The sequence below is a fragment of the Mercenaria mercenaria genome, chromosome 4 (genome assembly GCF_021730395.1).
Source record: "Mercenaria mercenaria strain notata chromosome 4, MADL_Memer_1, whole genome shotgun sequence".
NCBI classification, from domain to species: domain Eukaryota; kingdom Metazoa; phylum Mollusca; class Bivalvia; order Venerida; family Veneridae; genus Mercenaria; species Mercenaria mercenaria.
The window spans coordinates 7938209-7962439 of record NC_069364.1 but is presented as its reverse complement, the minus strand read 5'-3'; the positions used below and the strand labels follow the sequence as shown (position 1 = coordinate 7962439).

At 37.0% G+C, this 24231-nt stretch overlaps 1 protein-coding gene across 1 annotated transcript in view; it reads left to right on the top strand.

Moving 5' to 3' along the window:
- The window catches only part of LOC128556185 (isobutyryl-CoA dehydrogenase, mitochondrial-like), a 34506-nt gene extending 11176 nt beyond the window's left edge, over window positions 1–23330 (top strand). The window contains exons 4-11 of the mRNA XM_053540333.1: window positions 1498–1607; window positions 2372–2448; window positions 6155–6292; window positions 7261–7396; window positions 10934–11031; window positions 15237–15389; window positions 16815–16917; window positions 23196–23330. Coding sequence (XP_053396308.1) covers window positions 1498–1607; window positions 2372–2448; window positions 6155–6292; window positions 7261–7396; window positions 10934–11031; window positions 15237–15389; window positions 16815–16917; window positions 23196–23266 — 886 coding nt within the window. The 3' untranslated portion in view covers window positions 23267–23330. The remainder of the gene's footprint in view (window positions 1–1497; window positions 1608–2371; window positions 2449–6154; window positions 6293–7260; window positions 7397–10933; window positions 11032–15236; window positions 15390–16814; window positions 16918–23195) is intronic.
- Window positions 23331–24231: the final 901 nt, after the last annotated feature.

The window sequence follows — 24231 nt, the reverse complement described above, 5'->3', positions numbered from 1 at the left end:
AGATGACCCCTATTGATTTTGGGGTCACTCCGTCAAAGGTTAAGGTCACAGGGGCCTGAACATTGAAAACCATTTCCGATCAATAACTAGAGAACCACTTGACCCAGAATGTTGAAACTTCATAGGATGATTGGTCATGAAGAGTAGATGACCCCTATTGATTTTGGGGACACTCCGTCAAAGGTCAAGGTCACAGGGGCCTGAACATTGAAAACCATTTCCAATCAATAACTAGAGAACCACTTGACCCAGAATGTTGAAACTTCATAGGATGATTGGTCATGAAGAGAAGATGACCCCTATTGATTTTGGGGTCACTTTCGGGGTCACTCCATCAAAGGTCAAGGTCACAGGGGCCTGAACATGGAAAACCATTTCCGATCAATAACTGGAGAACCACTTCACCCAGAATGTTGAAACTTCATAGGATGATTCTACATGCAAAGTAGATGACCCCTATCGATTTTGGGGTCACTCCATTAAAGGTCAAGGTCCCGGGCCTGAACATTGAAAACCATTTCCGGTCAGTAACTTGAGAACCACTTGACCCAGAATGTTGAAACTTAATAGGATGATTGGTCATGCAGAGTAGATGACCCCTAACGATTTTTGGGTCACTCTGTGAAAGGTCAAGGCCACAGGGGCCTGAACATTGATAACCATTTCCGGTCAGTAACTTGAGAACCACTTGACCCAGAATGATGAAACTTCATAGGATGATTGGTCATGCAGAGTAGATGACCCCTAATGATTTTGGGGTCACTCTGTTAAAGGTCGAGGCCACAGGGGCCTGTACATGGAAAACCATTTCCAATCAATAACTTGAGAACCTCTCGACCCAGAATGTTTAAACTTCATAGGATGATTGTTCATACAGAGTAAATGACCCCTATTGTTTTTGGGGTCACTCCGTTAAAGGTCAAGGTCACAGGGGCCTGAACATTGATAACCAGTTCCGATCAATAACTTGAGAACCACTTGACCCAGATTGTTGAAACTTCATAGGATGATTGAACATGCAGAGTATGTGACCCCTATTGATTTTGGAGTCAGTCAATTAAAGGTCAAGGTCACAGTGGCCTGTTCATGTAAAATCATTTTTTGGAAATAACTTGAGAACCACTTGACCTACAACGTTGAAACTTAACAGGATGATTGGACATGCAGAGTAGATGACCCCTATTTATTTTGAGGTCACTTGATCAAAGGTCAAGGTCTTAGGAGCCTGAACAGTGACTTGAGAACCACTAGGCCAAGAGTGTTGAAATTTAGCGGGATGACTGGACATGCCAAGTAGACGATCCCTATTGCAGTCAACCATCAGTGTCTCTTTGACTTTTGCTCCTGACCCCTATTGACTTCTTGCCTATAGGACTTTGCATTTGGGGAGACATGCGCTTTTTTACAAAAGCATTTTCTAGTTACCTTGATAAAATGGGATATGCTAGCAAACAGTTCAATAGAAATTGAAGTAAAAATTCTGAATACAATCTTCAGTATGTGTGCATGGATGGTGGACGAGTTTGGAAATGAAGATCAGAAAAGTGAATGGATACCTAAACTAGCAACTATGGAAGCGTTAGCTTCATATTGTCTCACTGAAGCAAGTAAGATATTTATAGTTCCATAGTGATTTCAGTTTTATGTTAAAAACAGGATAAAGCAGCTGTCCAAATAGAGATTATGCATAATTAAGTGGTTAGAATAGCATTACTTTCAGTGCTGCACAGGAAATTTTACTGTCTGAGGCATAAAGGGAGCTGATGATATAGGTTTCACCTCCAAAAAATATCTTAAGACAGTAGTGCAGATAAGATACAGATGCTTTAATTCCTGATTACATGTAGTTAATGTGCTAGATTTAAGACTTCTATGCTCATACAAGAGACTGTTAGGAATTTGAGTGAGAAGAGTGGTGGGGGGCACAAACCCAGGTTTTATAGTCAGGTGTCCTAATTGTGTACAGATCCACTCCTACTGGTTTAGGAATTAAGCAAATACAGCTTATGCTAGCTGAAAAAAAAAAGTAAAAATTTTGTGCATCTTACTGCACATAGCGTGCTTTTGGTGAATGCTTTATAAAAGCAATTGAAATGTGTTAAAATAATGATAATGTTGCATAAGTATTTGAAGTTGATGCTTTAGAAATAAAGAAATCCGACTAATAAAATAATAGTTCTTTTCTTCAGTCTTCTTGTTAATATTTTGTATTGGTAACTGGAAGAGTTTGGTATAATGGGTTAAAAGCTATAATTTCCTCCACCCTTTTTACACACATCTATTTCAGCTGGATTTTTACTTGAAAAATGCACATAATTCCACTTTAAGCTTATCTTTGATTAGACTTACAGCGTACTGATTTTTTCTGCAGATCATGGAAGTGATGCTGCCAATTTGTCATTGTCAGCTAGAAAAGAGGGAGATTATTATATACTCAATGGTTCTAAGGTAGGTAGGTACAGTTTAATATGTCTGCCAGATTATGCATTGGAATACATATTTTGTAAAGGGTAAAACTCCAAGTGCTTTTTACAGGAATTATCAGAGGCAGCTTGGGTCCCAGAAATTTGTCTGTAACTTGTCAAGAATAAATGTATGGTACTTTCTTCATGTCCAGGAAGATAAAGGATAAAAAGTTTTTATCTCTTTATATACAAACATTTTATAGCAAAATAGTTGGGTAGCAATATTCATAGGTTGGAGTGTCAATATACGATTGTTTTAATAAGTGGTTAACCATTAAATCTTCCAAACAGTTAACTGGTTAACAGTAAAATTGGCTGCATCTATTTCTCTATTGACTGATCATACCATTTTGCATGGATTCCGCTAAAACTGTATATATGTACATTGACATCCGTGTGTATAGGTTATTAGCTTGTATCAAGAAATATGCATGAGTGCTGCAGAGGTGATATTGTTTAACTTCATCAGGAGTGTAATATTTTTTAAGATTAGTTCATATTTCTCGATTTAAAACAAATTGTCTTTTTAGCTCATCTGATTTTTTGGAAAAAAAAGATGAGTTATTGTCATCGCTTGATTGTCGTCGGTGTCGGCGTCTGCGTCGGCATTGCCTTGTTAAGTTTTATGTTTCGGTCAACTTTTCTTCAAAAATATCAAAGCTATTGCTTTAAAACGTGCAACACTTGTTCACCATCAAAAGCTGACTCTTTACAGCAAGAAACGTAACTCCATCCTGCTTTTTGCAAGAATTATGGCCCCTTTTGAACTTAGAAAATATCAGATTTCTTGGTTAAGTTTTGTGTTTAGATCAACTTTTCTCCTAAACTATCAAAGCCATTTCTTTAAAACTTGCAACACTTGTTCACCATCAAAAGCTGACTCTGTACAGCAAGTTTTGCATTTAGGTTAACTTTTCTCTTTAATGGTCAAGGACTCAAAGCTTTTGCTTTAAAACTCGGAGCAGTAATTTGCTATTAAAAGCTGACTCTGGACAGTAAGTACCCTAACTCTACATTGCTTTTTTGCCAGAATTATGGCCCCTTTTGGACTTTGAAAATCATGGGTATGATAATATTTCTATTATACAGAGACAAAAAAATTCCTGTATAGGCCTTATCCCTGTGTTTGACTTTTTGACTTGAACAACTTTTTAATAAGGGTCCTGTATAGGCCTATTCCTGTATAGGCCTATCACTATGTTCGACAATGTGATTTGAACTATGGAGGTCCTGTATAGGCCTAATCCTTTACTAAGCCCCTATCCCTGTGTTGTAGACATTTGTATACTGGTAACAGGTATTTAACTGACCTAACAAATATCTGGGGCAAGACTTCATTTAACAGTAATCTGGATTGTTTAACAATGACCCAGTGTTTTTATACCGTTCACTTAAATGAGCCTAACCATGAGAAAACCAACATAGTGGCTTTGCGACCAGCATGGATCCAGACCAGCCTGCGCATCCGCGCAGTCTGGTCAGGATCCATGCTGTTCGCTTTTAAAGCCTGTTGGAATTGGAGAAACTGTTAGCGAACAGCATGGATCCTGACCAGACTGCGCAGATGCGCAGGCTGGTCTGGATCCATGCTGGTCGCAAACCCACTGTGTTGGTTTTCTCATGGCGTGGCTTAAATATAGAGATATGGAGCAGTCTGATACCCTGAAAATATACTGCAAACATTTAAGCAATGGTCAAGAATGGAACCAAAAACCTCACACACATAAACACAAGACTTCATAACATAGTTGTAATAGCATTCTGTTGCAAGGCAGTGTAAAGGCACCCTTATTCTCAAACCTGACTACATTATGTGAACTGGATCCATTCTCAGAAAGTGATATGTTCAGAGTATTCTGTATGATCCATGTATTTACATATTTATATTAATAGAAATTTAGGTAAAAAAAGTTATACCCCTTTTTTCCTGACATTTTTATTCTGTAAAACCTGCTAAAATTTCTCTTTCTTGTTTTGTATAGTATGTACTTACTAACTGGCAGTACCAGTGAAATATCTTTTACACCAAATCTTTTATATTTGCCCTTTTACCAGCAAGTGAATGGCAAGGACAGCAAGCTTTGTCCAAGTTTTAGCAGTGAATTTACTTTCAATAGGATTTCAATTTTTAGGAAAAATAAAAGGTAAGGGTAGATTTTCCGAATGCACAGAGCACCCTAAACACAGCCGGGGCCGTGCATCGTAAAGTAGGCCCGCAACAAAAAGGAACTGTAATCGAAAAATATAGAAGATGGGTTACTTTAAAATCAAACAATAGCACATTTTAATTATATGCAAAATACAAAAATGGGTAAAGGGTAGATAAAAGGGTGGGGGTGTAAACAGGTACAGACTAACATATTCCTGTGTCACACATACTCATTAGTATTCACTGTCAGTAAGTACTATGACTAATATCGACCTATTGTTTGTTGGATATTTTGCTCACAATATATTTATTAGCTCGACTATTCAAAGAATAGTCTAGCTATTCTACTCACCCTGGCGTCGGCGTCGGTGTCGGCGTCACACCTTGGTTAAGTTTTTGCATGCAAGTACATACAGCCATCAATTAAAGGCATATAGCTTTGAAACTTATTTTTTCTTTTTCTAGGTCAATTACCAACCTCTCTGGGTCAAGTCCCATAACTCTGACATGTATTTTGAGCAAATTATGCCCCCTTTTGGACTTACAAAATTTTGGTTAAAGTATTGCGTGCAAGTACATACAACTATTTCTAAAAGGCATATAGATTTGAAACTTACTTTTTCTTTTTCTAGATCAATTACCAACCTCACTGGGTCAAGTCTCATAACTCTGACATGTATTTTGAGCAAATTATGCCCCCTTTTAGACTTAGAAAATTTTGGTTAAAGTTTTACATGCAAGTTACTATCTCCAAAACTAATGCAGATATTGATTTGAAACTTCACATGTGTCTTCAGGGTTATAAAACTAGTTGATAGCAGCAAGTCCCATAACTCTGACCTTCATTTTGGCCAAATTATGCCCCCTTTTGGACTTAGCAAATTCTGGTTAAAGTTTTGCGTGCAAGTACATACAGCTATTACTAAAAGGCATATAGATTTGAAACTTATTTTTTCTTTTTCTAGATCATTTACTAACCTCACTGGATCAAGTCCCATAACTCTTACATGTATTTTGAGCAAATTATTCCCCTTTTTGGACTTAGAAAATCCTGGTTAAAGTTTTGCGTGCAAGTACATACAGCAATTACTAAAAGGCATATAGATTTGAAACTTATTTTTTCTTTTTCTAGATCAATTACCAACCTCACTGGGTCAAGTCCCATAACTCTGGCATGTATTTTGGGCAAATTATGCCCCCTTTTGGACTTTGAAAATTCTGGTTAAAGTTTTACATGCGAGTTTCTATCTCCAAAACTAATGCAGATATTGAATTGAAACTTCACATGTGCCTTTGGGGTTATAAAACTAGTTGATAGCAGCAAGTCCCATAACTGATATGCATTTTGGTGAAATTATGCCCCCTTTTGAACTTAAAACTCTTTTGATATTTAACCTTTTTGGGTAATATTTTCCTGCTTCTGGGACAATATTTCGAATAGTCGAGCTTGGCTGTCTTACGGACAGCTCTTGTTAAGCCATAAGATTGCCTTTGATAATGTAAAATATTTTTCCAGTAAATTTTGAATAATTATTTTCAGATGTTTATCAGTGGAGGTGGAGAAACAGATGTGTATCTAGTCATGAGTAGAACAGGGGACAAAGGTCCAAAAGGGATTTCCTGTCTTCTCGTAGAGAAAGGGACTCCTGGTCTTGACTTTGGCAAGAAGGAGAAAAAGGTTTATATGATATAGATCTTGTTTAAAGCAGCTTAATCACTGATTTTTGTTAAAGACAAAGCTTTTTTAAAAAAAATATATTAAAAACTTGCACTTTTAGCTCATCAAAGCACTTTCTGCTCAAGGTGAGCTATAATGATCAGTTACCATCTGTCCTTTGAAATCATTAGCTGGCCCATAATTATGTTCCTTGGGTGGTCTTCTTTTGAAGTTGTGAGTTCGATCCCCGGGCCAGGTGGGTGTTCTTTGTGACGATTTGATAAAGACATTGTGTCTGAAATCATTTGTCCTCCACCTCTTGGTATGAGAAACTGATCCTCAGATGAAACACACATACAATTAAGTTCACTTTGCAAGAATATGAGGTTTCTAGTGTGTTTTATTTTGTACAGCAGGATGTCAATAGCTTTTTTGGGTCAGTAGAGAAGATAAAGTTGAAAAATACAGGTTTCAGTCTCGTGAAAGACATCTTTACATGAATATAATTTATTATTTTACATGAATATAATTTATTATATACCTATATAAGTTCTGTCTAAAATACGGCTTGTATTTTACAAGTAAATAGGAACAGGCAGAAAAAAATCTGTATTGTACCTTTTGTATTGTAGGTTGCCAGACTACTTTCATTTAATATGCATGACCTGACACAGTTCTATAGACAGCGTACACAAAAACTACACTCAGTTCTATTTAAACATCAATAAACTGTTAAAACATAGAAGATTTCGTTCGATAACAAAATAGTACATGTATGTGATAAAAGGGTCATTATAACAGTAGCTAGATCTGGGATTTTGTATTCTACTTTCGTGGATTTTGCCAGGTTGGATCACTCGGCGCTTGCACGCCTTGTGTTATCAGACATCATATCAAAATTTGCTCGAGCCGAATACAGCATCCCAGATCAAGCTACTATAATAATAATAGCCCAATCATATTGCTTGTTGAATTCGAAATATTCCTAGGTAGGCTGGAATTCACAACCAACAAGAGCTGTGATATTTGAAGATTGTAAGGTACCTGCTACAAATGTTATAGGACAACCTGGGGATGGTTTCAAGATTGCAATGAGAGGGTTAAATGGAGGAAGAATTAATGTTGGTAAGATTTAGTATTTGCGTATTTTCTAGTTAGCTTAAATGTTTCTAGTCTCTTTCCAAGCCCCGATGCCTTCATTGTCTTGTTAACTCAATTGTATTTCACAAGATGTATAATCAGATGTAGTCATAGACCCAAATCTTAGGAGGCATATAGTCTCTTTGATGATTTGCTGGAGACAAGATGTCTGAAGTCATTTAGGTGCCTCCATGGTCGAGTGTTTAAATTATCTGACTGTGAATCTCTTGTCTCACACTGATGTGGATTCGAAACCTTTCATGGGGTGTAGCATTCTTTATGTGAGGAAGCCATCCAGCTGGCTTAAGGAAGGTCAAAGGTTCAATGTCTGAAAAAATGCCTGGAGGGGCACCTGGGGTCGTCATGCACCATCAGAAGCTGGAAAAGTCGCCATATGACCTACATTGTGATGGTGTGCTGTTAAACACAATAAATACAAACTAAAGCCTTTTGTTATTAGACTCTGCAAGTAAAACACAGCTATCTTAATATATATCAGAGGTTGATACAACTTTTGAATGGTTTCCACTTCCTTCTTCCTTCTAAGTCTTCTCTCTCCTCCCTCTTTGCTGTAAATTATTTCAGTTGACTAAAAGTTTCCTATCCTTCCAGCCCATGTTGTTTGATGGCTGCTGAAGTATCGGGCTAAATGCTTTAGCAAATGAACTGAACTGTGTGAAGTTTCAATCCGGTACATGTAACTGTTACTGGGACACAGCTTAATAGTTGCATGCAAAACTTTAATAAAACATTCTAAGTGGAAAAAGCGCCATGACATGTATAAAATTCAAACAAGAGTTATCTGACTTGGTTATGTCAATATATTTGATGACAAGGAAACATTGTGTAAAGTTACAATCTAATACATGCAACAGTGACGAAGATATAATCTTGCATGCCTGATAGAGTGGATCAGTTCTCACTATTCTTTGAATAGTGAAGCTAAAAACCAACACTGGGTGTGCAAAATATCTTTTACACCATTTTCATTTGAAAGTTATGTTGCTATTTTGATTATGAAGCAATGATGTATTTTTAGTCTTTTAGAAAATATTGACAAACAATTGCTCTAAAAGATTTCTAGAGATCAAGTATAGTGGTAGTTAAGTGTACCTGTCTGACAATAACAGCCAGATGGCTTTCCTGTCATCAGACCTATTAAAATAACTAAGTTAAATAAATTTTAGTTAGATTTAATGTAAATTATGGTCTTTTCTCAACTTTGTTAAGTCACTTAAAGTTTTTCATGCAACTAACTATCTAATAACTATCTATATCGGATTGAAACTTCACACAAGACATCCTTCTCATCCAACTTCCATTCAGACTCTTGGTTGAAATAAGTTATGACCCCTATTTGACCTAGAAAATTCGGTTGAAGTTTTGCATGCAAGTGGTTATTATTGCCCTAATAAAATTTTAGTTTGTAATAAATTCACTAAAATTGTAATGAAATAACTCAAGAATATAATTCTTTCCAAGATATGGCCCTTGTTATGCCCCCCTTCGAAGAAGGAGGAGTATATTGTTTTGCAGATGTCGGTCGGTCGGTCAGTCTGTATGTAGACCAATCCGTTTCCGTATGATAACTCAAGAACGCTTGGGCCTAGGATCATGAAAGTTGATAGGAAGGTTGGTAATGACCAGCAGATGACCCCTATTGATTTTGAGGTCAGTATGTCGAAGTTCAAGGTCACAGTGACCCGGAACAGTTAAACGGTTTCCGGATGTTAACTCAAGATTGCTTGTGCCTAGGATTGTGAAAGTTGATAGGGAGGTTGGTCATGACCTGCAGATGACCCCTATTGATTTTGAGATCTGTATGTCAAAGGTCAAGGTCACAGTGACCCTGAACAGTTAAACGGTTTCCGAATGATAACTCAAGAACGCTTAGGCCTAGGATCATGAAAGTTGATAGGGAGGTTGATCATGACTAGCAGATGACCCCTATTGATTTTGAGGTCAGTATATCAAAGTTCAAGGTCACAGTGACTCTGAACAGTTAAGCGGTTTCTGAATGATTACTCGAGATTACTTAGGCCTAGGATCGTGAAATTTGATAGGAAGGTTGGTCATGACCAGCAGATGATGCATTTAGATTTTAAGGTCAGTTGGTCAAAGGTCAAGGTCACAGTGACCAGGAACAGTAAAACGGTTTCTGGGCGATAACTCAAGAACGCTTGGGCCTAGGATCAGGAAAATTGATAGGGAGATTGATCATGACCAGCAGATGATCCCTATTGATTTTGAGGTCATTTGGTCAAAGTTCAAGGTCAGATTTGCCAGGAACAGTTAAACGGTTTCTGGATGATAACTTGAGAATGCTTGGGCCGTGGGTCATAAAAGATGATAGAGAGGTTCATCATGACCAGCCGATGACCCCTATTGATTTTAAGGTCAGTAGGTCAAAGGTCAAGGTTACAGTGACCCAGAACATTTAAACCATTTCCAGACAATAACTTGAGAACGCTTGGGCCTAGGATCATGAAATTTGATAGGGAGGTTGGTCATGACCTGTAGATGACCCCTATAGATTTTGAGGTCTGTAGGCTAAAGGTCAAAGTCACACTGACCCAGAACAGTTAAACTCTTTCCGGACGATACCTCGAAAACGCTTGGGCCTAGGATCACTAAACTTAATAGGGAGGTTGATCATGACCACCAGATGACCCCTGTTGATTTTGAGGTCAATAGGTCAAAGGTCAATGTCACATTGAACCAGAACATAAAAACTTTTGTTAACAGTGAGCATATAATTTCTGTTCCCTGTGCAATTACTGAATGCATCAAGGGGGGGCATTTAGTGTTCGATGAGCTCTTGTTTGACTTAGAAGTTGTCAAATAGTCTTTGGATAGCTCTTGTTACTCTAAAGTTGGGTCTGAGAAGTTGATTTTGAGACTTTAAAATTATGTAAGACTGGTCTCTAAATGGAATTACTTAACAACCAAATATGTTGATTCCATACACTGTTAGTTAGATGGTTTCTATTTCACTTTTATCTATGTTTACTGCCATTAAATTTCAGTTAAGAAATCAGTTGTAAATTTTTATTTATTGAAAAGGCTTGTTTAAAGAATATGGAGGCCATCATGCATGCCTTTTTGAAATACAAGCAGATGAAAAAATATTCAAACTGGAATAAAATTCCTTATGGTGCAGTTAATATATGTTGTAACTTGTAATAATGGTTTAATTTGTTACTATTTTGAATAAAAGGTCTAAATTTTCCAGAATGGAAATGAGGACCTTAATGCAGGCTTTCCATGGGCATTATCCAGAAAATTGTACATCTCAGATGAAGTAGTGACACAAGTAACACAAGAGTTACCAAACAAGCCTTGTAAGCTTACAAACACTTTGTAACATAAATGTTATAGGCACTTCATTAGGCATTAAGTAACCATCACTGCTTCTATCTTCATGGTTTGTCTGTAAATATGAGAGGATGTTTATGATGTGAAGAGCAGGAATTATGCATTGGTGACCATTTGATAGTTTGTTTAATTTAAATGTATTTGCAGCATCATGTTCGTTAGGAGCAGCCCAGGCAAGTGTAGAGTTAAGCAGGGATCATCTCAAAGTTAGAAAACAGTTTGGACAAACCCTGGAAAACTTTCAGGTAAGCAGGGATCATCTCAAAGTTGGAGAAAACAGTATGTTCTTTGGAAGACATTCAGGTAGGCAGGGGACATCTCCTTTGGACAAACATGTTAATTTCCAGTAAATATAAACCCTTTTTGATGCAAAATTTCTCAAATCATTCACATAATGCAACAGTAGCAATCAGCAATGGAGGCTTTGACATATGTATAGTAAATGATTGTTATATACATTAATAATAAGTTTTAAATGATAGTTAAAAGTATGAATAAGAATTTAAAATTTTGATTTCTAATTTTAATTCTTCCTCATTAGATATTTCCCTATGTACGGTGTAAACAAATAAATGGATATTCAAGTTCATACATGTTGAAAATATAAAAAAGAAGCCCATGATCAGCTCTTAAAGACACATCTGACAGTTTTTGTTGAGCCCGCTTGCGGAAGCGAAGACATAGATGTCCAAATGGCTGTTCGGTGTATGTGCGTGCGTCCGTCCGGATTTGTTTGTCCGGACCATAACTTTGACATGTATGGAGCAATCTTGTTTATATTTGGCATGAATGTTAACCTCAGTGAGACGGAGTGTCATGCGCAAACGCCAGGTTCCTATCTCAAAGGTCAAGGTCACAGAGGTCAAAGGTCAAATTCAATAACGACTGTCTGGAGCATTGCTTCTTCATGCATGGAGGGGTTTTGATGTAACTTGGCACAATTGTTCACCATCATGAGACGGAGTGTCAGGCACAAGAATCAGGTCCCTAGGTCTAAGGTCAAGGTCACACTTAGAGGTCAAAGTATACAAGAATGACAACTTTGTCCGGAGCATTTCTTCTTCATGCATGGAGGGATTTTGATGTAACTTGGCATAAATGTTCACCATCATGAGACAGAGTGTCATGCGCAAGAACCAGGCCCCAATTTCACAAAAAAACTTAAGTAATTACTTAGTTAAGTCTGTTATTTTAAAATAGTGTTATTACTTAAGTAATTGTTATTTAAAGTTGATTTTTTTCTATAACAATGTATTTATAGCTAAAATACACTATGGTTACTAGCATTTCTCTGCAGTATTTATTTCTGTCACGCAAATATGACATTTCTCTTTAAGCACGATATAACGAACTTAAGTATTTGCTTAAGTATTTTTCTTATTTCTATACTGCATTTTCCGTAAAATTCAAAATTATTGTGTTTTGATCTATGAAACTGACATATACGGTTCTGTTATGGATGAAAAAGTCAACATTGAAGACGCATAAAGGGCGAATACAAGCATTTGAAATAACAGACTTAGCTAAGCAATTACTTAAGTTTTTTCGTGAAATTGGGGCCAGGTCCTTAGGTCTAAGGTCAAGGACACATTTAGAGGTCAAAGGTCAGATACAAGAATGACTGTCCGGAGCATTTCTTTTTCACGCATAGAGGGATTTTGATGTAACTTGGCACAATTGTTCACCATCATGAGACGGAGTGTCATGCGCAAGAACCTAGAATTACTTCCCTTTGTTGTTACTATAAATAGCTTGTATTGTAACTCAGGGCCCACGCTGTCGTTCGCCACTCGAGCCATTTGGCGAATCTGCGAGGAAAGTGGCGAAGAAAAATCGCGAGTGGCGAAAATGAAAAAATGTTCGTAATTTGGACCGCCATTTTGTTTCAGACGTTCTAAATCGTAACCTCCGAGAAATTATGTTAAAAAAAACAGTTGACTGGTTCCGATAATTTTACCTTATAAAATTAACTTATTTCGGGATAGTACTACCCAGTCTGCGCTTGCTTTACATATAACAATGTGTAATAAACATCTTGACACGCGAGAAGATGCAATTTGCAATCAATTAGCAACCGATTATCGGGTTAAAATAATCTTTTTGTTTCGTTGTCATTACGCCGGATTAAATGATTGATGCCTTTAATTTCCATGGATCAAATAATTAATAATAAATCGGCAAAATAATGAATGGTTTGATGAATTTTTTAACGTTGTTGGCACCGTCAGACAGTATCTTAGTCACAGGCACAGGTCCAGTGTATTTTTTGTTTAATATAAAAATCCTTTTTTTCACACAAATATACTTTTTATATGTTAGTCAAATGAAAAAAAAAAATGATGACAAAAAATCCGGTCACAGTATCATACACGACACTGTGACCGGATTTTTGTCATCATTTTTTTTTTCATTTCTCTAACATATAGAAAGCATATGTCTGTGAAAAAAGGTTGTTTTTTTATATTAATCAAAAAAAAAAAAAATACACTGGATCCGTGTCTGTGATCTTAGTAAGTAATTAGTAAAGGTGTTTGCCAAGTTTTTTGAATGTCTTTAAAAGTTAGGAATGGATTTGAAATGTAATCCTGTATCAGGGTAGATTTCTCGAAAGCACAGAGCACCAAAAACACAGCCCCCGGGCCATGCATTTACATAGTAGGCCCACAACAAAAAGAAGATGTAATGGAAAAATATTTCAGACAGGTTGCTTCAAACATCCAACAACATTTTAAAATACAAAACTTGCTTTAGAGGTATACCCACTTTCATTCAAAAGTCCCCCTATATAGCTAGAATATCACCATTTGCTTATGGGAAGTAACAAAAATTTTCAACGCACCGCGGGAAGGGAAACCTCTCCAGCACCCTCCCTACCGTTCCCGAGAAAAAAGGTGGTTCCAACTTTTTTCAGCCCAGTGTGGGCCCTGTAACTTTTTTATTACTGGTGGTAGGGAAAAATCAGGACAACTTTTCTGTAGTACAACTTGCATGTTACATCCAATTTTGAGGTGTATTTTGACCTATCTCTACTGGTAAGGGTTTTTGTGTGGACTTACAAATTTTTTTTATTTTTTTTCTTTTAAAGATTTACTTCCCTTTGTTGTTACTACAAATAACTTACATTGTAACTTTTTGCAATCTTTTTTTTATTTGGCATAAATGTTTGCCTCAATGCGACAGAGTGTCGTGTGCAACTCCCAGTCCTTTTGACAGCTGACGGGCTCGACATGTTGCCCGTGGGCATCTAGTCTATATGTATATAGGCAAAATGTTTCCTACAGACAGAATTTCTTTAACTGACTGAGAATCAAGTATAAAACGGAAATATTTATTAAAAATCATAGGTACCGGTGCTTGATCTTGAATTATCTGCCCTTGAAAATAGATTTTTTCAGTATTTTCCGACTTACAAGGGCAGACAATTCATGACCAAGGCTGGGTACCTATGATTTGCTTTATTTTATATTTATGCTCTGTCAGTAAACACAGTTTAAAGAAGAAATTCTGTCCATAAGAAAATGTTGCCCCATGTCAATATAGACACCGTGGCAAATGTCCTTGACTATGAACATGACAAAATGATACCTCAAAGTCCTGGTCTTTCCCATGGACCGAATGCAAATGATGACTAAAAAAGAAATATGAATTAAAATGCACAGTTCCCTTGCCTTAATCTTGAATTATCTTCCCTTGAAAATTGGATTTTTTAGTATTTTCTGATTTTCAAGGGCAGATAATTCAAGACAAAGCACTGCTACCTATGATTTATAATACATATTTCCGTTTTAAACTTGATTCTCAGTCAGTACACAAAGTTTAAAGAAATTCTGTCTGTAGGAAATTTTTTGCCTATATACATATAGAAAACTGTCAGATGTGTCTTTAAATGTTTTGTTACTGAAGTCTTAACTGAAAAATAAACAATTTATTTTTAAAATAAATACACAACTCAGATATATACCAGTAAAGTTACATGCATGTACTGATAAGCAGAAACAGAATACATCTTTGTGTCCCTTGTATTTAAGACTAGGGAGGCATACAGTGTTTTAACTGTCTGTCTATCTGTTACATTTTCTTGTGTACTCGACTCCTACAAGTTTTCATCCAATTCAAATGAAATATTTATAAAGTAGGTAAGATTTTTTTTCTTGAATTATGGCCCTGTTTTGGATTTTGAAATAAACATCTGTACATTGTGTACTACACATTCCTCCCAATTCAAATAAAACTTTGTGTACATCATCAAGATGAAGTGAACATGCACATATTTTCAGGAGTTTAATGTCCAATTATTTTTTAGTTTTACTCCCTTTTTGGGGACTTTATAATTTTACATGTATTCTGTAAAGTATTTTCAGTTGGCAATGTAATATAATACATATACACTGTTGACATCATTCTTGTTTACTTTATTGGATATTTTGCAAAATTATCTAATTATTTTCAGTATTTACAATTTCTGCTGGCAGAAATGGCAACAAAGCTTGTAGTGTCACGGAACATGGTGAGGCAAGCCGCCAGAGCGCTAGAGGAGGACTGGCCAGAGAAAGTCGCCTTGTGCTCTATGGCAAAATATTTTGCTACTGATGAATGTTTTAATGTAAGCTAGAAGCACTGAATTATTTATTTTTCTTGTTTAAATTTCTTTAAGAAGACTAAATTACAGATGATTTCTATGCAATTAGCCAAGTTATGACAAATACTTAAGATTTTCCTCCTGAAATATTTAATTACATTGAGAGTAACCTGAAGATAGAAAAGGCAATCTTTGGATTGAATTTTTTTATCAACTCCCTACTGCCAGAGAAGCTATTCAGATTTGCATTAAATTTTGACTTTACAGTATCGATAGTATCATTTTTTCAACATTTTGTATCAAATGCAGGATCAGATGCGACATAAAACATATAGATATTATATTGCACTGAGCGGGTCCCTTGGACAGAAAACATTGTCAGTATAAGGAGAGTAAGTTGTCAGCAAAGGCAATGTGGAGGCTGACAGTATTTCTATAAATGTTGGCAATATATAGCTGTCCCATGTAACGCGATGTGGTATATGTTTAATAAAGTTGGGAGAATAGAAAGACTTTTTAATGCACATGTATAACAAACGCATTTAGAAACTTTCATTGAAAAAATCACAAAGTTTTAATCTGTGGAAGGCTTGTATATTGTCATTGACATTGTTTTTGTTTTTACGCCCCAGGCATCTACTGATGCGGGAGGCATATAGTGATTGTCCTGTCCGTCCGTCCGTACGAGGTTAACCAAATGGGACCGTTTCGTCTAGCATCAATACCCCTTACTAGAATGGCTTGATACGAATGCAGATGTAACCTGTGACCATTCCTCATCTTCAGACATCACCTGACCTCAGTTTGACCATGACCTTGACCTCATTTTGGACTTAGGTTGCTTTATATGGGCCATCTCTTGGTTAACCAAATGGGACCGTTTCGTCTAGCATCAATACCCCTTACTAGAATGACTTGATACTAATGCAGATGTAACCTGTGACATTCCTCATCTTCAGACATCACCTGACCTCAGTTTGACCTTGACCTTGACCTCATTTTGGACTTAGGTTGCTTTATATGGGCCATCTCTTGGTTAACCAAATGGGACCGTTTTGTCTAGCATCAATACCCCTTACTAGAATGACTTGATACTAATGCAGATGTAACCTGTGACCATTCCTCATCTTCAGACATGCCTCAGTTTGACCCTGAACTTGACCTCGTTTTGGACTTAGGTTGCTTTGTATCGACAAGGATGCCCATGCCACCGGGGGCATCAAGTGTTTATTGAACGCAGCTTCTTGTTTTTTGGCTTAAATTGACCAACAGAAATAACGACTGTCACAATATTCCTATAGAAAAAGTATAGATATCAAAAATTTGTCGTATGGAAGTTTTGCATTGAGAATAAAATGAGGTATAAATTAATAATGTGTTTTATTCACTAATATATGATTTACCATCTTTGCATATTTCTTTAAATAGTTATTAGTTGATCTGTTTCAGATATGTAATCAAGCGATACAAATACATGGAGGGTATGGGTATTTGAAAGATTATGCAGTACAACAGTATATGAGAGACTGCCGGGTTCACCAGATTCTTGAAGGTAATTATGTTTAAAAATGAATTCGTTAGTTCCTTCACCACCCAGTGTCATTTAAGTTAAAAGATGAAAAATTATGGCTTAAATTTTGGGAAATCCATAAGGGAAGGTGAAGCAAATTGATTTTGAGTCTGGATTACCAACTAGATTAGAGTACATTGATTAGTTTTGGGATGTGGTGAGTGTGTGAGGAAAGATGGCGAAAGGAGATTTGCCTGTGGCCAATAGATGAGTGGTATTCTCCTTGAGTCAAGGGAAATGTGACATTAAGACTTAAAAAAGTTTTTCAGTCAGTTTGTCAAAACCTTTCGGATTTGTAGCTGTCAGATGTCATGGGGTGATTACCTTTGTCCATAGATAAGCCATATTTATGTTCCACTTTGTTTTGCCCATTGTCTGTAGGTCATTCAGACCATTTGATTTTTAGCTCACCTGAGCACAAAGTGCTCAAGGTGAGCTTTTGTGATCACCCTGTGTCCATCGTCCGTCCGTCCGTCGTCAACAATTTGACTGTTAACACTCTAGAGGTCACAAATTTGGCCTAATCTTAATGAAACTTGGTCAGAATGTTACCCTCATAAAAATCTTGGACAAGTTTGATATTGGGTCATCTGGGGTCAAAAACTAGGATACCAGGTCAAATCAAAGGAAAAGCTTGTTAACACTCTAGAGGTCACAATTTTAGCCCAATCTTAATGAAACTTGGTCAGAATGTTACCCTCAATAAAATCTTGGATGAGTTCGATATTGGGTCATCTGTGGTCAAAAACTAGGTCACCAGGTCAAATCAAAGGAAAAGCTTGTTAACACTCTAGAGGTCACAATTTTGGCCCAATCTTAATGAAACTTGGTCAGAATGTTACCCTCATAAAAATCTTGGACAAGTTCGATATTGGGTCATCTGGGGTTAAAAACTAGGTCACCAGGTCAAATCAAAGGAAACACTTGTTAACACTCTAGAGGTAACAATTTTGGCCCAATCTTAATGAAACTTGGTCAGAGTGTTACCCTTAATAAAATCTTGGATGAGTTCGATATTGGGTCATCTTGGGTCAAAAACTAGGTCACCAGGTCAAATCAAAGGAAAAGCTTGTTAACACTCTAGAGGCCACATTTGTGACCATATCTTAATGAAACTTGATCAGAATGTTAATCTTGATGATCTATAGGTCGTGTTCAAATCTGGGTCAGGTGGGGTCAAAAACTAGGTCACCGAGTCAAATCAAAGGAAAAGCTTGTTAACACTCTAGAGGCCACATTTATGATTGTATCTTTATGAAACTTAGTCAGAATGTTAATCTTGATGATCTTTAGGTCAAGTTCGAATCAGGGTCATGTGGGTTCAAAACCTAGGTCACCGGGTCAAATCAAAGGAAAAGCTTGTTAACACTCTAGAGGCCACATTTATGACTGTATCTTTATGAAACTTAGAATGTTAATCTTGATGATCTTTAGGTCAAGTTCGAATCAGGGTCATGTGGGGTCAAAAACTAGGTCACCGAAAAGCTTGTTAACACTGTAGAGGCCACATTTATGATGTATCTTCATGAAACTTGGTCAGAATGTTACTCATGATGATCTCAAAGTCCCGTTTGAATCTGGGTCATGTAGGGTCAAAAACTAGGTCACCAGGTCAAATCAAAGGAAAAGCTAGTTAACACAGTAGAGGCCACATTTATGACCATATCTAAATGAAACTTGGTCAGAATGTTAATCTTGATGATCTATAGGTCATGTTCAGATCTGGGTCAGGTGGGGTCAAAAACTAGGTCACCGGGTCAAATCAAAGGAAAAGCTTGTTAACACTCTAGAGGCCACATTTATGACTGTATCTTTATGAAACTTAGTCAGAATGTTAATCTTGATGATCTTTAGGTCAAATTCGAATCTGGGTCATGTGGGATCAAAAACTAGGTCACCGGGTCAAATCAAAGGAAAAGCTTGTTAACACTCTAGAGGCCACATTTATGACTTTATCTTCATGAAACTTAGTCAGAATGTTAGTCTTGATGATCTTTAGGTCAAGTTCGAATCTGGGTCATATAGGCTCAAAAACTAGGTCACCAGGTCAAATCAAAGGAAAAGTTAGTTAACACTTTAGAGGTCACATTTATGACCATATCTTAATGAAACTATCTTGATGATCTTGAGGTCAATAGGTCAGGTGAGCGATACAGGGCCTTCATGGCCCTCTTGTTCAACAATAATGAGAGGATGCTTGGTCTCAGAATGGTCAAACTTCATAGGATGATTGCCTGAGGTCAGTAGATGGTCCTTGTTTTAGAGATCATTAGGTCACAGGTCTTAGTCACAGTTTGTTTCTGCTTAATAATTAAAGAACACATTGACCTACAGTCATCAGACTTTATAGGATGATTGCCTCTAATCAGTAGATGACCCTCATTGTTTGATTAGTAGGCCAAAGGTCAAGGTGGCATTTACCTTGAAAATAACGAAAACAATATCGCTTAACAACTAAAGAACACTTGTCCCTAATGCTTTTTAGCTTCACAGAATTATTGCCTGTGGTCAACAAATGACTGCTTATGTCTTGGGGGGTTAAACAGTCAAAGGTCAAGGTCATAGTGACCTCAAAACTGATAACGATATACTGCAGTATTTGAAGCTTTTTTATTTTAAGGTTACATAGAATGATAGCCTTTGATCAGGAGATGACTACTATTGTTTTTGGGTCAGTACCTCAAGGGTTAAGGTCATCGTAACCTTTAGATTGAAAATGGTTTCTTATTAATTACTGAGCAATAAACAACTTATCAGGCACATGCAAGTCACTTGTAACCATTATGTGACTGAAATTTGTTCTTGTTTTCAAATCGGTTAGTATTTACACCAGTAATTGTCGTTGCTTATTACTTGACTTTTAAAGCATTCATTTCTACATAATGATCATCGAAATTTGTCTCCTTATCGCTCACTCACCCTAATCAAGAAACATTTAGTATTCGAACTTACATGTTAGCTGGCAGTCAGATTTTCTGTCGGAAGTTAGTAGTGATAGTGGACCAGCCTTTGCTCACCAGAACAGTTAGCATGTTGGCTGGAGGACACCACAATGTGTGTGTGAGTGTTGTATTGAGGACAACATGGTGTGTGTCTGGTATGGAGGACACCACAGTGTGTGTTTGTTGTATGACAGAATTATGCCCCTTTTTATGCCCCCCGAAGGGAGGCATATTAGTTTTCAACTGTCCGTTAGTTCGTTCGTTAGTCACAACGTTAACTTTTTGCTTGAAGGCACTTTACTCGCAAAGCACTGCACCCAGGACCTTCAAACTTCACATGCTGATAGTACTCATTGAGTACACGACCCCTACTGACTTTGGGGTCACCAGGTCAAAGGTCAAGGTCACAGGGGGCAACGTTAACTTTTTGCATGAAGGCACTTTACACGCGAACCACTGCACCCAGGACCTTCAAACTTCACATGCTGATAGTACTCACTGAGTACACGACACCTATTGACTTTGGGGTCACCAGGTCAAAGGTCAAGGTCACAGGGGCCAACGTTAACTTTTTGCATGAAGGCACTTAACTCGCGAACCACTGCACCCAGGACCTTCAAACTTCAAATGCTAATAGTACTCACTGAGTACACGACCCCTATTGACTTTGGGGTCTCCACGTCAAAGGTCAAGGTCACCAGGTCAAAGGTCAAGGTGCTGCTGGGGGCATTTGTCACCATTAGTGACAGCTCTTGTTAACTTAGAATTTTTGGTTAAAGTTTTTGATAAAGTCAAATATCTCTGTTACTTTCAAAGCTATTGACTTGAAACTTAAAGTACTTATTTACCATCAAAGTCTACACCAGAAGAAACAATCCCCATAACTCTGGTTTGAATTTTGACAGAATTGTGCCCCTTTTTAACTTAGAATGTTTGGTTAAAGTTTTTGATAAAGTCAAATATCTCTGTTACTATCAAAGCTATTGACTTGAAACTTAAAATACTTATTTACCATCAAAGTCTACACCAGGAGAAACAATCCCCATAACTCTGATTGAATTTTGACAGAATTATGCCCCTTTTTAACTTAGATTTTTTTTGTTAAAATTTTTGATAAAGTCAAATATCACTGTTACTAATAAAGCTTTTTACTTGAAACTCAAAACAGTTATTTACTATTTAAGTCTACACCAGGACACACAATTCCTATAACTCTGATTTGAATTTTGACAGAGTTATGTCCCTTTTTAACTTGGATTTTTTTTACTGGCAAAGCTCTAATTCATAGTCAAGCACTGAGAAAAGTCGAGCGCGCTGTCTTACGGACAGCTCTTGTTTCAGAAAACGCTGTCCATATTTCAAAATAATTTTACAGATATTTTTTGCATGACCATTTTCCAAGCAAGCAAAATACGGCAGGTGAGCGATCTAGGGTCATCATGGCCCTGATGTTTGAAAAAAAGACACCTTGAAATGAAACCTCTTTCTTTCCAATAAACTTACCAAAATGATGAGACCAAATATTGCCAACAAATTGTGTGTTTTTTTAGCTCACCTGTCACAAAGTGACAAGGTGAGCTTTTGTGATCGCGTGGCGTCCGTCGTCCGTCGTCCGTGCGTCCGTGCGTCCGTCTGTCAGTCCGTAAACTTTTGCTTGTGACCACTCTAGAGGTCACATTTTTCATGGGATCTTTATGAAAGTTGGTCAGAATGTTCATCTTGATGATATCTAGGTCAAGTTCGAAACTGGGTCACGTGCGGTCAAAAACTAGGTCAGTAGATCTAAAATAGAAAAACTTGTGACCTCTCTAGAGGCCATATTTTTCATGAGATCTTCATGAAAATTGGTCAGAATGTTCACCTTGATGATATCTAGGTCAAGTTCGAAACTGGGTCACGTGGGGTCAAAAACTAGGTCAGTAGGTCTAAAAATAGAAAAACCTTGTGACCTCTCTAGAGGCCATATTTCTCAATGGATCTTCATGAAAATTGGTCAGAATGTTCATCTTGATGATATCTAGGTCAAGTTCGAAACTGGGTCACGTGGGGTCAAAAACTAGGTCAGTAGATCTAAAAATAGAAAAACCTTGTGACCTCTCTAGAGGCTATTTTTTTCAAGAGATCTTCATGAATATTGGTCAGAATGTTCACCTTGATGATATCTAGGTCAAGTTCGAAACTGGGTCACGTAGGGTCAAAAACTAGGTCAGTAGGTCTAAAAATAGAAAAACCTTGTGACCTCTCTAGAGGCCATATTTCTCAATGGATCTTCATGAAAATTAGTCAGATTGTTCATCTTGATGATATCTAGATCAAGTTCGAAACTGGGTCACGTGGGGTCAAAAACTAGGTCAGTAGATCTAAAAATAGAAAAACATTGTGACCTCTCTAGAGGCCATATTTTTCAAGAGATCTTCATGAATATTGGTCAGAATGTTAACCTAGATGATATCTAGGTCAAGTTCGAAACTGGGTCACGTGGGGTCAAAAACTAGGTCAGTAGGTCTAAAAATAGAAAAACCTTGTGACCTCTCTAGAGGCCATATTTCTCAATGGATCTTCATAGAAATTGGTCAGAATGTTCACCTTGATGATCTCTAGCTCAAGTTTGAAACTGGGTCACGTGCGGTCAATAACTAGGTCAGTAGATCTAAAAATAGAAAAACCTTGTGACCTCTTTAGAGGCCATATTTTTCAAGAGATCTTCATGGAAATAGGTCAGAATGTTCACCTTGATGATATCTAGATCAAATTCGAAACTGGGTCACGTGCGGTCAAAAACTAGGTCAGTAGGTCTAAAAATAGAAAAACCTTGTGACCTTTCTAGAGGCCATATTTCTCAATGGATCTTCATGAAAATTAATGAGAATGTTCAGCTTGATGATATCTAGGTCAAGTTCGTAACTGGGTCATGTGCGGTCAAAAACTAGGTCAGTAGGTTGAAAAATAGAAAAACCTTGTGACCTCTCTAAAGGCCATATTTTTCATGAGATCTTCATGAAAATCGGTGAGATTGTTCACCTTGATGATATCTAGGTCAAGTTTAAAAGTGGGTCACGTACCTTCAAAAACTAGGTCATTAGGTCAAATAATAGAAAAACCTTGTGACCTCTCTAGAGGTCATATTTTTCAATGGAGTTCATGAAAATTGGTCAGAATTTTTTATCTTGATGATATCTAGGTCACATATGCTCAAAACCTAGGTCACTATGACAAATAATAGAAATAACGACTTCATACTCAGTTCAACACTGGGTCATGTGGGGATAGGTGAGCGATTCAGGACCATCATGGTCCTCTTGTTTGTATTTCTTTCAGGAACAAATGAAGTGATGCGTATGCTGGTGTCTCGGGATATACTCGCTGATGGAGAGAGAAAATACTCTTGATTGACAACAGATGTGATATTTTATATTGTGACAATCTCTCTAAATGTGTCTGAACAAAACTGAGGCAATAAAATGAAATATAAATATGTGCCCTTTGTGATTATTTTATTACCTGTTATGAAAAGTTCATTCCAGTATATGTGTAATAAAATTACGTGAAAGAGTACATTGCTTCTCAAGGACCAACATTACATTCCATAATTATTGGATAATAGGGATGATAATACTGTTTAAGTGTGCTAAAATAATACTGATTGTGATTTAAAGGCACATAGTCCAGTAAGCCTCTATGTATCTCACACTCCTCACTTTACCTGTAAAGACTGAAGATTTCTTCTGTCAATTTTGGCTGAATTTACAGGTAAATATGGAATCAGTTAAAGGAAAATAGCTTCATCATCATTGATAATTATTTAGCAAATTTTATTTATGATCCAAACGTTAAACAAGAGGGTCATGATGACCCTATATCGCACACCTGTTAAACTTGGCCTGTTAAAAAGCTTTGACTTTGATTTAAGTGGTGATGTAGGTTTTGACTCCACATCACCCAGTTTCGATCTTATACTAGGAATCATCAAGATAAACATTCTTGCAAAGTTTCATGAAGATAGGAGCGTAAATACGACCGCAAGTGTGTTTAAAACGTTTTCCTTTGATTTGACTGGGTGACCTAGTTTTTGACCCCGTATGACATAGTTTGATACTTGGCATAGGAATCATCAAGATAAACATTCTGACCAAATTTCATGATGATAGGGTCTAAAGTATGGCCTCTGATGTTAACAAGCTTTTCCTTTGATTTGATCTGGTGACCTAGTTTTTAAACTCACATGACCCAGTTTCAAACTTGGCCTAGAGATCATCAAGATAAACATTTTGTGCAAGTGTGTTTCAGATCATAGCATAAATGAAACATCTGTATGGCTGAAATGGCCAGAATAGAAAAAAAGAAAAAACTGCCC